The 13,629-nt window shown below is 36.4% G+C and overlaps 2 protein-coding genes across 5 annotated transcripts; both read right to left on the bottom strand.

Annotated features, from left to right (window-relative positions):
• Positions 1 to 2,277: 2,277 nt before the first annotated feature.
• LOC110766710 (GDSL esterase/lipase At5g03610-like) lies at positions 2,278 to 4,731 on the bottom strand. 4 transcript variants are annotated; one of them, XM_088249375.1, is made up of 5 exons: positions 4,624 to 4,731; positions 4,259 to 4,477; positions 3,418 to 3,692; positions 2,802 to 3,108; positions 2,278 to 2,592 (listed from the first exon to the last, which is right to left on the bottom strand). In XM_088249375.1, exons 1-5 carry the CDS (start codon positions 4,685 to 4,687, stop codon positions 2,375 to 2,377), a joined length of 1,083 nt encoding a protein of 360 aa, XP_088105501.1. In that variant the 5' UTR covers positions 4,688 to 4,731; the 3' UTR covers positions 2,278 to 2,374. The 4 variants fall into 4 exon arrangements, with proteins under 4 accessions (XP_088105501.1, XP_088105505.1, XP_088105504.1 ...); XM_088249379.1 differs by having other exon boundaries at positions 2,802 to 2,916; XM_088249378.1 differs by having other exon boundaries at positions 4,277 to 4,477.
• Positions 4,732 to 5,838: 1,107 nt separating this feature from the next.
• On the bottom strand, positions 5,839 to 9,596 carry LOC110766700 (organelle RRM domain-containing protein 1, chloroplastic-like). The gene is made up of 9 exons (XM_088247780.1): positions 9,143 to 9,596; positions 8,962 to 9,059; positions 8,520 to 8,760; positions 8,332 to 8,429; positions 8,183 to 8,248; positions 6,780 to 6,869; positions 6,440 to 6,508; positions 6,247 to 6,353; positions 5,839 to 6,084 (listed from the first exon to the last, which is right to left on the bottom strand). Exons 1-9 carry the CDS (start codon positions 9,496 to 9,498, stop codon positions 5,995 to 5,997), a joined length of 1,215 nt encoding a protein of 404 aa, XP_088103906.1. The 5' UTR covers positions 9,499 to 9,596; the 3' UTR covers positions 5,839 to 5,994.
• Between the last annotated feature and the right edge of the window lie 4,033 nt (positions 9,597 to 13,629).

Genomic DNA, 13,629 nt, shown 5'->3' with positions numbered 1-13,629 from the left:
TCTTTATCCGAGGTCTTAGCTATCCTACTCACTTTTCTTTTTTCTTGTTGTTCTTGTTGGGCTACACCAGGTCATCAAGCTTTTGGTGAAGTTTTCACGCTGCTCATTTAAGTTTACAGGGTCTGTATAGTCAACTCGATCCTATGACTGGGCCTAGGCAGTTCTCCAGAAGGGTATCGTCAAGACCTCTCAAGACAAGAATAGACGAAGGGAAGGAAAGAAATCTTTTCTCAGATCAATGATCTAGAGGGGAAACTAAGTTATGAGCTACCCCCTCAACTGTTTGATGGGGGCTATGCTAGTCTCATAGCCATCTATCTTTATAGTATCCCGCAATTCCTGCTCCTTCCTGTCCTTCTTGTAGTTCTTGATAGCACAGGAAAGGGACTGTTCTCGGTCCTTGGCCGTCCTTTGTTCTCTTTTGATAATACCATAGATGCTATTGGTCCCGATCTTCAATTCAATCTGGGAATGGTTGTTAAAAAGACTCGTGGTAATCGTTTTTTTTTTCTTTATTCGATGTCTTAGCTATCCTACTCACTTTTTGTTGTTGTTGTTCTTGTTGGGCTACACCAAGTCATCAAGCTTTTGGTGAAGTTTTCACGCTGCTCATTTAAGTTTACAGGTCTGTATAGTCAACCCGATCCTATGACTAGGCCAAGGCAGTTCTCCAGAAGGGTATCGTCAAGACCTCTCGAGACGAGAATAGACGAAGGGAAGGAAGGAAATCTTTTCCCGGATCAATGATCTAGAGGGGAAACTAAGTTATGAGCTACCCCCTCAACTGTTTGATGGGGGCTATGCTGGTCTCATAGCCATCTATCTCTATAGTATCCCGCAATTCCTGCTCCTTCTTGTCCTTCTTTTAGTTCTTGATAGCACAGGAAAGAGACTGTTCTCGGTCCTTGGCCGTCCTTTGTCCTCTTTTGATAATACCATAGATGCTATTGGTCCCGATCTTCGATTCAATCTGGGAATGGTTGTTAAAGAGACCCGTGGTAATCATCTTTTTTTTTCTTTATCCGAGGTCTTAACTATCCTACTCACTTTTCTTTTTTCTTTTTCTTGTTCTTGTTGAGATACCTGAAAATCGTCATTGCACGCTGCTTTTGTGGGAGCCAAATTGTAGCAAAACCCTAGGTCAAATATTTCCTTCTATTTGGGGATTATTTGACCTAATTGGGAGTTACCTGATTTAATTGGGATTGATTTGATTCCTACCTTAATTATCAAATCCCTAATTAAGCCAATCTCGCAAAATCAGGGAAGAATAATTTCTTTCCATCTGCAGAATTATTCTTCTAAAACCCTAGCCTCCGAGGCCCCTATAAATAGATGGCTACGCACAAGCGTTGAGGTACATCTAAATTCCTACTGAAACTCTGCAGAGATTATCCCTCACAAACCCTAGCCGCCATACTCTCTCTCCCTTTTACATAAGGCTCCAGCCACCACTCACGGCTTCGCCCACCCAGTTTACACCTTACATATATATCTCCGTACCCTATTTAGCTATTGTTTTTCCTAAATCAATTGAACTAACTTAGGCATTGGAGGGCCTTCGGTCAACACCCCCCGGGTGTGGTCCTCTTATTTCAATCTATTTTGCAGGGAGAAAGATGCGGCAAAGAAGAAAGGGTAATCTTTCAATCGCATATCCTCGTGGGAAGAAATAGCTCCCACAGATTTCCTTAGGTTTAAAGAACCCCTATGACACATTGGCAAGGTGTCTAATAAAACCCCCCTCCTCTTCTTAACTTTGGCAAAACAAATATATATATCAATAGGCATGATATGTCCCCTAAAATACTAGTAACTTGTAAAATATTAATCTAATTGTATATTAACCTATAGTATGGAAATCTCCCCTTATTGAATTGAAAACTAAAGCGCTAATGCGCCTTATATATATATATATATATATATTGTAAAGCAACCTTTCGCGCTAGGCGCTCACATTTTTTGTCTGGGTGGAAGCTAGCGGCAGGGCTTGCTTAACCGGACAGTTAATCTATTCAATAACACATGTTAAAATACTTCATTTTAGCTTAACTAAGAAAATGTGGAATTCGAAAGTACATTACAGTGTCACTGTAGCTCGTTGCGAATGTGTTTTTATTTTGCACAAAGAAGATATGCGAATGCATATTTATTAAGCGTGGATGCTCATTTTAATGTTTTCTATGGATCGCTTTATATCTTATGTGCTGGCTTCTTATTCTAGCTAGTTAAAATCACACTATTTGTACTTCTATCATGCAAAGAAGTTGATAAAGTATCAAGCAATCCAACCACCTATTAGTCTCTTTTATATCTATTATGATATATTGGGTAAACCAACCTTTTAGGGCCAATATTTAAACTACACAACAAATCACAAATACAATTGACGAAGAGAAGATTTTATAGCGGAATAAACTTCATGCCAGCCATTCTGCGAAGGGTGAATCATGTCCCAAAAGAAAGAAAGTTTGGGCTTATCGCATACAATGTACTTCTTTGCTCCATTCTCATCCACACTCCCGCATGAGTATTCTTTGCTCACCCCAACACAACATGGCTTCAGTGGATTAATCTGGAGTGTCGAGTATCCTGCTATCCAAAAAAAAGTTAAAGTAGTATACATGAGTTTATATTTCTTGACCACCTTGTATACAGATGAGGAGGACCCACATAGGTGATATCGACCTTTATTAGAAAGGTGGTGAGCAAGGTGATGAGTAAATGTGACATATCCGAAAGTAATACTAGTAGAAAGGACAAAATTACCGCTCACCACAAAGAGTTAATTAATTAATTACCTTGATGGTGTTTTGGGAGCATAATTGCAGACAGAGATGCGTTATAAAGATCCAAGATTACAAATGAAGATTTCTTAGTCTCCTTGTTCAACTCTTCCACTTTTTGACGCAAAATCTGGTTATGGAAAATTGAAACCAAATTGGCAACTTCACTACAATTCTGATATGAAAGAAAGGAAGTCATGCGGGGCAGACATCCCAGGGGCCCTATTGCTGTAACAGCTATTTTTCTCACTCCCAAACCATGTATACGCTCTAGATCCACAGCAAGCTGCTTAATAATGGATTTGGTGACCACTGCGAAATCCTGAAGATATGATAATTGTGCGGTACAATAATAATTAAGTAAAATTTTAGAAATCTCACATGAACTCGTACGTTATTTTTCATTTTTTTACATTAAAGAAAAACTTATGTCATCTCGATTTTTCAAAATCCATAATTTGGCTCCATATGCTAACTCTGTTATAGAATCTATTACATAAAATCATGTGTTGCACACATGTCTCACTTAAATTATTAAAGAAAAATAAAATAAAATAAAAGCTTTACGACTTGCCTACATTGCATGCATGATGCATGTCAACAAACAGATAGAGTTAGCTTAACCACTTACCTCAGTGTGGTTGCCAAAATAAGCAGCGTAGTCGTTACCCGCAACTGATACGAGAGCAATGGACGAGTTAACGACGTCGTTTTTGGTACTATAGAGTTTTTGTTCAAGCAGCTGTTGGAAAAAGTCGATTTGGGTGGTCAAGTTTGGTCCACCAAACACTGTATCAAAAACACCTGTCCCTCCATATGCAAAGTTCATCCCAGACTCTAGTTTTGATTTCTTCACAAATTTTCTCAAAGTGTAAGGCACTGGAGAGCTTATGCCCAAAAAGGAAGCTGCAATACATCGCAACATCTCAGAGAGGCATTTCATAAAACAAAATTAAAATAAAATAAAATATTGGTTTTTGTCTTGTTTTCTTTTTGTTTTTAGAATTTGGTTAAACAAACAATAATGCAATTACAAATTAAAATATAGATAAAATCATGCACTCACAATCCCAATCTAGTAGTAAGAGCAGTGTATTTTAAGGGGTGTAAAGCAACTTTAACATCCTCTTTACATATCCGAAGGGTGTAAATATAGTTTTTGCTCCAATGGTGAATATGTAAATCCAAAGATGTATATTTGATTTTCTTGTTTAAATTTGTTTTTGTTTTTGTTTTTGTTTTGGTTTTGTTAACTTTATAAAATTTATTTTATGCGTGTTACGGTTTAATTTATTTTTGCAAATAAATAGACCTAAAAATATATATTTGAATTGTCCATGTTTAAATAATATATGAAGAGTAATTTCTTGTCAAATATTTCACATGTAAACGTACTAGAAAAAGTAAAATTCAACTATAGAGGCAAACATACACTCATAATCTAACATATATTTTTGGATTGAGGAAAATACTCTTAAGAGAGAAGGAACCTATATAATCAGTGAGCACGAAACCATCTGAAAATCGACCAGCTGGCTTTCCCGGAAAATTGATGCCATAAGGTTCCTTCCATGAAGCAGACACAGATTTTCCAGTATTTCCAGTATCAGCATACGAATCCCCGAAAACGAAAAGCTTCACAGAACCATGACGATTATGACGATGATGGTGATGATGTGCTTCAAGAACTTCTTCCATTATATATCAAAGGCAATAAGGGACAAAGAGTAAATATGACAATATAATACATTTTGCTTTGTCTAAATAATAATTTGTGGCTACAGTTAATATATGATTATCAAGAACATGTATATTTGTTTTTGTACTTAGCACTAACCTGTAAACGTGGCGATGTATAAAAGGAAGAGACAAGAAGAGGCTATGGCTGTTTGCTTCTCCATCTAAAAGCAGAGATTTCGGATGTGTTGAAAAATAAAGAACTATATGATATGAAGTGATATTGTGGGTGGAAGAAACTGGCAGTCTTATATATATATATATATATGAGCATCATGATGCAAAGCAATAGGTTAGGTTTTACAGCTTAGAAAAGGGACTCGAGAAAATGCATAGATGATTACAATGATTAAGGGGTGTATTCATAGACAAATTATTAAATACTTTCATACAGTTAACCATTAGCCTTAAAAGTATGGAAAAGTCATTTATTTAATAAGTTTTTTAAAAGTCATTAACTTTTTAGATACCGCCAAACTTTTAAAGACTTTCTAAAAGTCATTACTGAATACCACCAAACTTTTATAAACTCCTTAAAAATTTAAATTGAATACCACCAGGCTTTTAAAAATCATTACAAGTTTGAATTAGATACACCCCCTTAAAATTAAATGAAATGCGAGAAAATTAGTAAATTCTAAATTTTGGTGACATTAGTACTATTTCCATTCGTGGAATTTTCCATTCTAGAAACATTCTGAAATTCAACAATTTCGTTGCAACACTTGGAAAGTTGTGTATCTTTTCTAAATTTGGTGACCTTATTGGTACTATTTCTCTATAATAAAAAATCATAATTACAGTATCCATAAATAGACTTACTTCAAAGCCAAACAAATTATTTTGATTTAAAAGTCTTCATAACTTGAGCAGATGAAATGAGTTAAAAGTCACCCCATTTAGAGTTTGTATCATGAATGGTCCCTGAATTTTTCAAAAGTCTTCATTTGAGTCCTCAAACTTTTAAACCAATGAATGTGGTCCTTAAACCGTCAACTACCAAGTTTGATTCTGGATGCTATTGGCCTGCATTCTGTGAGGGCCAGCCTAGAGCCTTACATTGTTATCCTGGCCCAAATGAGAGGAGAAATGAGATCACTATGCAGCTTGTGGTAGCCACTTGGGCCATATTTTAAAAGGGAAAAGGCACAAGGAGCCAACAGCTGAATGCCACTATCCTGCATTTTAGGACTCGAGATATCACTTTGGAAAAATAATGGAAAAATAGCAGATCCTAGGATGGTTTAAGAGCATTTGGGTACACTTCCTTATTAGCCGGTTTTTAGGGGCAAGTTCTACCCATGGGCTCTTATCATTGCAACAGAAAATATGTAGGTCAATTCTTTGAAAATGCAAAAATATTGTGGTACTGACAAAGTTCCTTATATGAACTCAATGTCAATATTTAGGATGCTGGGCACAAAATAATTCAATTCTTAGTGACAAATCTCTCTATAACCTTCTCTCTCTTTCATCTGGTTGCTGGTCTGCTCTGACTCCTGCTGTATCTTGGAGGGCTAGTCTTGGCAACATCAACAACTATCATCCAGCCATTAATGATCTGCAAGAATCATCAACAAAAAATAGGCTAAGCTTTCCTCTTCAGAGTGTTGGATCTGTTTTATGAACATGTAAAACATGTACCAAAGACAAGAAAGACTACGCCTACGTGTTTGATTTATTCGAATCAGTTTATAAAAATGAAGAGCATGTTGAAACTTGCCTTGCCATTCATCTCTCTGAGTGCTGCACTAGCAGCTTCCTCCGTGGTGTATTCTATGAATGCATAACCTTTGGACCTTTTAGAAATTTTGTCCATTATTATTTTAACTGTTGAGGCAAACATTTAATTAGAATGAGCATATACTGCCATCAAATTGAAAACCCCATTTTATGCTTAAAAAAAAGTGTAGTACCTTCAACAAGCTCACCAAAGCCTTCAAATGCTGCCCGGAGGGTTTTCTCAGATGTATAAAATGATAGGCCTGTTCAGAAACTAAAATCTTTTTAGCAATTTCAAGTGAATATGCAATGAGAGGGAGAAAGAAGCTACACATATTGAAGAATATCGAGATCTTTTGAATAATTACAACGGATAACTCTAGTAAAGAGTTAAAACATAGTTAGCATTACAGGGTATTTTTGATTGCCTATTTGAAAATATTAGGCTTCCAAAGAATCAGATTAACAAGCAAGCAATTATATGTAAATAAATGAACATCAATGTTTCACATCAGAATAAAAGTTGCAACATACCAGTAACAAAAAGTTTCTTTGTTTTTGTCGGGGTTGTTTCACTTGCCTCTCCAGATGTCGACAGATCCGTAGAACTCTGCAAATTCTTACCTGAGAAACACATATTCATAACTCATTGACATTGTTTACAGGTGGAATCTATTGCTGTAATGGTTAGCATTGGTGCCATTAAATAGAAAAGGACCCGAATAATGTTGGGAAAAAACAACTATCATCAATTGCACTCTTAAAAAGAAAATTTTAAAAAAAAAACCATAATTGTTTGTAATTACGAATAATAATGTCAGGTTGTTAACAACCCATTTCATGTTCCTTCAGGAAACTTTAACTTCATATAAACCATCAGCAATAAACAAAAATGACCGAGGTGAAAAAACTATATTGAAATCACTAATAAATGCATGTTTCCTACAACTTGATAAACATGGTACAAAAGATGTCATCCTTTAGTGCAAGGGATCGGGAATAAAGCTAATAATTTAAAGGAAAACTATAGTTCAACACACGTCAAGCTCCATCAGATTATCAGATACTACCAAGCCTCTTCCCAAATATTTAAGAATTGTTAAGGAATGAGTAACCAAAATGATGTATTGAAGAACTCCATAGGAAAAAATACTCAGGACCAGGAACCCATGACCTGTCATCTGCTGAATCTGTTCTTTCTATGATCAGTAACAGGTCCCTTCTGACAATTATTGGCAAAACTCCAAGACTTTCACATACCATGAAATCAAGCTCTTTCTATTTTTACATTCCAGGATGTGTAATATTTAACTTTGAAATGAGGTTTGCACCATCTCATGGTGTCAGATAACCTACAAATTCGGCTGTAGCAATTATTTCCTTCAGCTTTCTCCTTGTGGTTAATCTCATTTACACCATTTTCTGCCCATATCAAAATTCAAAATATTTCTATGTTTGCGGGATTATGTGATTTCTATTGCATGGCCATACACCTTCACAATCTTAACAATTGCTCTGAAAATCTTCTTGTGTTATACATTATCAAAGTCTTCCCAATTCCTATTCATTTGTTGACCAAGGAACAAAGTCATCTGGGCATCGATCTGCATAACCTTCTAAGTCCAACCTTTTGGACTAAAATTACAATGACACATTTAAATTTTTCAACAAGTAGTAAGAAACAATTCTCTAAGGACATCAAAAGTTACTCAACAAATTTAATTAAATTGCTCTATAAGTTATCTCGTCAGTGACATTGCTCTCTGAAGTTGAAAAGAAGACATTAGGTTTGCAACATCAGTTTAAAAGGCATTCAAATCAAGAAGCAAAGCCTAACCTAGCAACGAGTTAGAAGATATTACATCTGATTCTAAGATGATAACCGTAAGTAGATATTATTCAAGAAAGATCTTATAAAAGTTAGAAGAGGAGAAAACCTCCATAATCTTTGTTCTCCGACTCCCAATTCTTGTCAGGCTCGACAGATAAAACACCAGGAACACCTGCAGCATATAGGATCATTAGTCCTCAAGAAGACAATTGTTAACACAAATGTGGCATAGAGAAACTAAGAGCATACACTAACCAGCTACCTCCCGTGCACACTCTTCATCAAGTTCACAACAGAACCCAAAGTTAGATTGCCAGGAAACATGATAAATACACATTTGTGCATCCTTCTCACTACCAAAAGAGCAAAATACAGTACCAATTAGAAAAAACAAAATAGTTTAAGAACGCAAACAGCATTGATGCTCAGAATCTAAGACTTACTTCCCCAAGACCTTTGTTAGTATCTGAGCATAATAATCAACCATTTGCGCCTTTGTTACAACCCCAATGCTGGGTTTATCCATTCGAACGAGCCACCTTTTGGTGTCAGAAAGAGGAAATAAGAAAGTATTTCCACTTTGAGGGTAAGACATAAAACCTGATTGAACATTTGGTGGACTATAATCCTTTTTTGCAGAACTATAATCCGGGTCAGGCTTAACTGATAAAACCCCTGGTAAACCTACATAAATTACATACAAATAATTAAGTCATTCAACAACATTAGCAATAACGAATGACCAAACCTCATAGAAGTTCATTATCTCTTCAAACAGAACATCTCAGAAGCACTCATTTCATGACAATCAAAAAAGAACACAAACATCTAGTCTGTAGCAAAAACCAATTCAATAAAACATCAGTGAAAATGATAGAATTTTACATGCGAGCTTGCGGGAAGTTTCTTCCTCAATATCACAGCAAAAGCCAAAATGGGTATCCCAAGAAGCATCATATATACACATTTGAGCATCCTTCTCACTGAAAACAAAAACATTAAAACACAATTCAGGCGAAAATCTAAGCAATGCCATACTGGAGAAAAGAGTTTATAGCATACCCACTTGCCCAAAACACTTTGAAGGGTTTTAACATAGTATTCAATAACTTCTTGTTTCGAATGGACCCCTTGTGGAGGAGCCTCCATGAGCACAATCCAGTGGCGGTTGTCACTGGAAGTGGAAGATATAGGAAGAGAAGTGGAAGGTGTCGCTGTTGTTGATGTTGAAGCTGCACATGTTTTAACTGAGAAACAACTACAAGAACTGTGAGAAACAGAATAAAAAGTAAATGGGTTCTTATGGGTTGGTGAGATGGGGAATCTGAGGTTCGTAGTGGGGGTTTGGGACTGGGTTTTGCGAGGTTTGAGTGAGAATTTTGTGGATATGATGAATGTTGCAGAGGGAGACAGAGACTCCATGGCTGCCTGCTATGGGTTCATTTTCATGAGTAGAGGAACTAAGCGCTCTCTCTGCAGCAGCTGCATAATCCTCTGCTTATCTATTGTCTAATCAGACAAATCTGCTGTAGCAATTTTATTCATTTATTTCTTATCAATAACATTCCATATTCCTACTACTTTTAACAATTTCAATAATAAATTTGTATAAGTCCCTTCTAAGAGCACTTCCACCCATTTACCATGGTAAATGGCAAGGGGAGGCAAGGGCAGATATTATTCACGTGAATAGTGGCAGCCCTTGCAAAAAGTAAGGTGTGTTTCCACCTATTGCCATGGCAACAGAGATATGAGGAGAGTAATTTGTATAGAGTTTTGGTGTGGGAAGTGAAAAATATGACTAAGTATTTATTTTTAAAAAAATTCTGAAAATTTTAGTATTTTTTAGATTTTTAAAAGATTTTTAATAATTTTTGTTGTTGCTGACGTCAGCAAATCCAGTCTAGAGGTCAGGCTGGCCTTGTCTCATGGGGCCCACGGCTTGCCTGGGCAAGCTTGGCCCGTTGGAAGCTGTTGCCTGGGCTCGAGCCTTGTCCTGCCAGGGCTGGAGTTTATTGCTGGAAGTGCTCTACCCCCAGCCCCTCTCTCCAAAAAAAAACATTTTATAACCGTTTTTACTTTGAGAGTCACCTCTCCCCTCCTCTCTTCCTCCCCTCTCCCCTTTCCCTATTTGTCCTTATTTTGTAATAATTTTTCCTCCACTCATCACAGGCGGGTGTGTCTCGACGTTGGATCTCCACCCGCGTTTTAATGTCGAATCTCTACCGCCATCTTTTTTGCGGTTTCTTCATGTTTGGAATAAGTGGCAGAGACTCTTAGTTTTATGCTTAGTTTTCACCTATCATTTTGTGAGAGTTTTTCACCTCTTCTTTGTGAGAGCTTTCCACCTCTCATTTGTGAAAGTTTTATTTGTTTTGTTATGGCTTGTTTTTTTCAAACTTTATCTATTTTTGGTTGTCTGTGAGAGCTTTGCACTCTTAGTTGGAATGTCTATGCCAAAGTCTCTTCGATCTTGTATGATCATTAGTGTAGTAGCCCTAGATTGTCTTAATTTTGACGTTAGATCGCTTCATTATTGTAATTGCCCTTTTGTGGCTAGTGACTTTTTTGGCTGAATGAATGCAATTCCATAATTTCTAAATATATATATATATATATATAATAAAAAATTTCAGTTCATGTCCCATCAACCGTCAATTATGGCAAAAAAATTTCATTAGTGCCACAACATTGGCCATCCCTTAATTATCTTTCTTTTTTAGGGGTTAATTGCTTTACTGCCCTTAAAATTATCGTCATATCTCACATTGTCCGTCAAAAGTTAAAATAGTTCACTTTGCCCTAGTCATTCTTGGTTTTTTTTTTTAAATAACAAAGACTAAGCTTTACTCGATCATTTTGGTTATTTATAATGGACAGCGAGTTTTGTTGAGAGTCTAAATCCCACATCGAGGTTTAAATGTCTTGCTTAATAGTTTAAATTATGGGGGACTTTTGATTTAGCCCAAAATGAGGGAAGTATTTATAAAGAAGGACAAGATTCTAGTGTTTGGGCAATAATGCCCTTCTTCATTTTTAGATTGCCTAAGGCCCCGTTTGGGATTGCTTTTTTTGGCCAAAAACCTGCTTCACTTTAAAGTTAAGCAGTTTAAGGTGTTTGGTAAAAAGAAAATATCCCGATTATTTTAAAAGCAATGGCCTTTTGACAGCAGCTTTTAAAAGCAGACTCTAGGTTGCTTTTCAAAGCTGCTTTCAAAAGAAGAAGATATGAACATTTAATGAATTTTTTTAATTCCCAAAATACCATCATTCATTTTAAAAAATGACACCACCCCCACTTTCACATCCAACTCCACCACTTGCACCACCACATTCACTACCTCCACAACCACCACCACCACATCATCTTCCTCCTCATCCTCCACCACCACCACCACAACCACCACCTCCACCACCACCTCCTCCTTCACCTCCACCTCCACCTCCACCTCCACCTCCACAACGACTACCACCACAACCACCACCTCCTCTAAAACCTCCAAATCCACCACCACCTCCACAACCAACATCTCCACCACCACCTCCACAACCAACATCACCACCACCACCACATCCTCCTCCTCATCCTCCGCCACCACCACCTCATCCATCACCTCCACCACCACCTCCTCCTCCTCCACCACCACCTCCACAACCACCATCCCCTCCACCACCAACTCCACCTTCATTACCACCACCACCTCCACTCCATCACTACAACTACCACCATGTTGCCACAGCCACCACCACCACTACCGCCTCCACAACCGCCATCCCCACCACCACCAACTCCACCTTCATCACCACCACCACCTCCACTCCATCACTACAACTACCACCACATGATTAATACATAACGCTTTTACACTGCTTTTTATACTAACAGCTCTTTAAAAATATTGTTTACCAAACATGGAGCTGCTTTACTTTACAGCTAATTATTTTCAAAGCACAGCAGAATCAACTTTTTTTAAAAGTGACAGCAATCCCAAACTAGGCCTAAGGAGTCCTTTCTCTAATTTTTAGATGGTGCCAAAAAGTCTTGCTTCTTGCTAGCCATATGGAGCCAAAAAGTTGGATTTTCTTGCTTTGATAAACTTTGGACTGATGTTGCGTCTGCTATTATGTTGCTGGGATGATCTCTTCACATGAAATGAAGTTGATGATGCTTCTTCTATCATGAGGGCTTCACATGAAGTTTATGCTTCCAACATGTTGTCTATATTGCGTAGCTTTTCTTCTCCTAAGCTATTCCAGTATGAGTTGTCGTTGTCTTCTGCTTCAATTTGTTCTGCTATCTGGTGATAAATTTCATCAAAAACTTTTGTTCATGTTTTGCTTATCTTGAATTCATATGTGTCATCTGGTCTCTTAGATGTAGTCTCTGAATAAATCTTGATAAAGTTGGATTGGTGAAGGAGGTTCAGATGATCATCATTGAACAATTGTTGCTCCTCTGTATTTTTGAATATCTTGCTTGGTAGAGATCTTATTTACGGATTCTGCGGACTAAGCAGTTCTTTATGAGAAATAATAATACTATGTTGTGCTTTATATAGGTAAATACTATCTATAATCTACTCTGGAGGTATACTGGTGAAAATTAATTTTGCGTTCGTCCAAAGAGGGATATAAAAACTTATAACTTTTTTTAATTTTGAGAAAAATGAATATAAATTATGACTATTTTCAATATAAAGTTGACCTAAATAACCATACTCTGCTAAAAATGCTGGAGTAATTGTGATAGTTTTTTGGTTATGCTCTAAATGCAGTTCTTTATATTCCACCATGTTAAATAAATAGTATAATGAGAACAACTTTTAGTAATAATTGTTATTTCAGGTTGTAGATTATTTTTTTAATTAAAAAGAAAAGCTTGAATGTATAACTGAAGAGATGTATTTTGCTCATATTCTAATCTAATCATATGACTTGTAATGTCTTCTGGTAAAAATCTATATTTTTCTCAAGTTAGGGTTTAAAGGAAATATGAATTTTTAGTTTTTTGCTCAAGGGAAAATTCTCTATGAAGCCCAAGTAAGTTGGGCTCATTAGCCTCTTTTTCTTGTAAAATCATGCTTAAATTTTGACATCTTAAATTAATAATTCTAAAATTTCTTACTATTGTATCATACTCTTTCTTTTGCTCTTCAAGTTTTTCCTGCAAAAAAGAAAGCTATTGTTTTGCTCATTTATAATCATAATTATATGTTAAAAACTCTTACTCAAGGGCTTTAATAAGTTTTTCATGCCATCTTCTCATGCTTTCATTACTAGTTCTAATGTTCCAAAAGTTGTCTAAAAGAACTTTTTGTTTATCTGCTTATGTACGATATCAGGATTTCTAACTTATTAGTCCTGATATTATTAGTTCTGATATTATAATGTTCCAAAAGTTAGTTCTAATAAGTTTTTCATGGCCTCTTCTCACGATATCAGGATTTCTAACTTCTTGTACTGGTATTCCATTATAATAATACGTATTTACTATTGGTCTTGCTTGACTACGTATACCCATGCTTAATGGAATACCATCCTGTGATAATGTAC

Source organism: Prunus avium, chromosome 2, assembly GCF_965620075.1.
Source record: "Prunus avium chromosome 2, drPruAviu1.hap1.1, whole genome shotgun sequence".
Lineage (NCBI taxonomy): Eukaryota > Viridiplantae > Streptophyta > Magnoliopsida > Rosales > Rosaceae > Prunus > Prunus avium.
The sequence above is the reverse complement of the archived record's forward strand: the minus strand, read 5'-3'. Positions and strand labels throughout refer to the sequence as shown.

Bases quoted from the DNA above. Each gene is read 5' to 3' on its own strand.
- LOC110766710 (XM_088249375.1), bottom strand. From the start codon at position 4,687: ATGGAGAAGCAAACAGCCATAGCCTCTTCTTGTCTCTTCCTTTTATAC. The intron at 3,693-4,258 runs GTATTTTCCTCA...GATGTATTGCAG, and splicing joins AGGTTCCTTCTCTCTTAAGA to CTTCCTTTTTGGGCATAAGC. The intron at 2,593-2,801 runs GTAATTAATTAA...TTTGGATAGCAG, and splicing joins GCTCCCAAAACACCATCAAG to GATACTCGACACTCCAGATT.
- LOC110766700 (XM_088247780.1), bottom strand. From the start codon at position 9,498: ATGGAGTCTCTGTCTCCCTCTGCAACATTCATCATATCCACAAAATTC. The intron at 6,870-8,182 runs GTTTTCTCCTCT...TGTGTTTCTCAG, and splicing joins GGAGAACAAAGATTATGGAG to GTAAGAATTTGCAGAGTTCT. The intron at 6,354-6,439 runs GTACTACACTTT...TTGCCTCAACAG, and splicing joins CTTTGGTGAGCTTGTTGAAG to TTAAAATAATAATGGACAAA.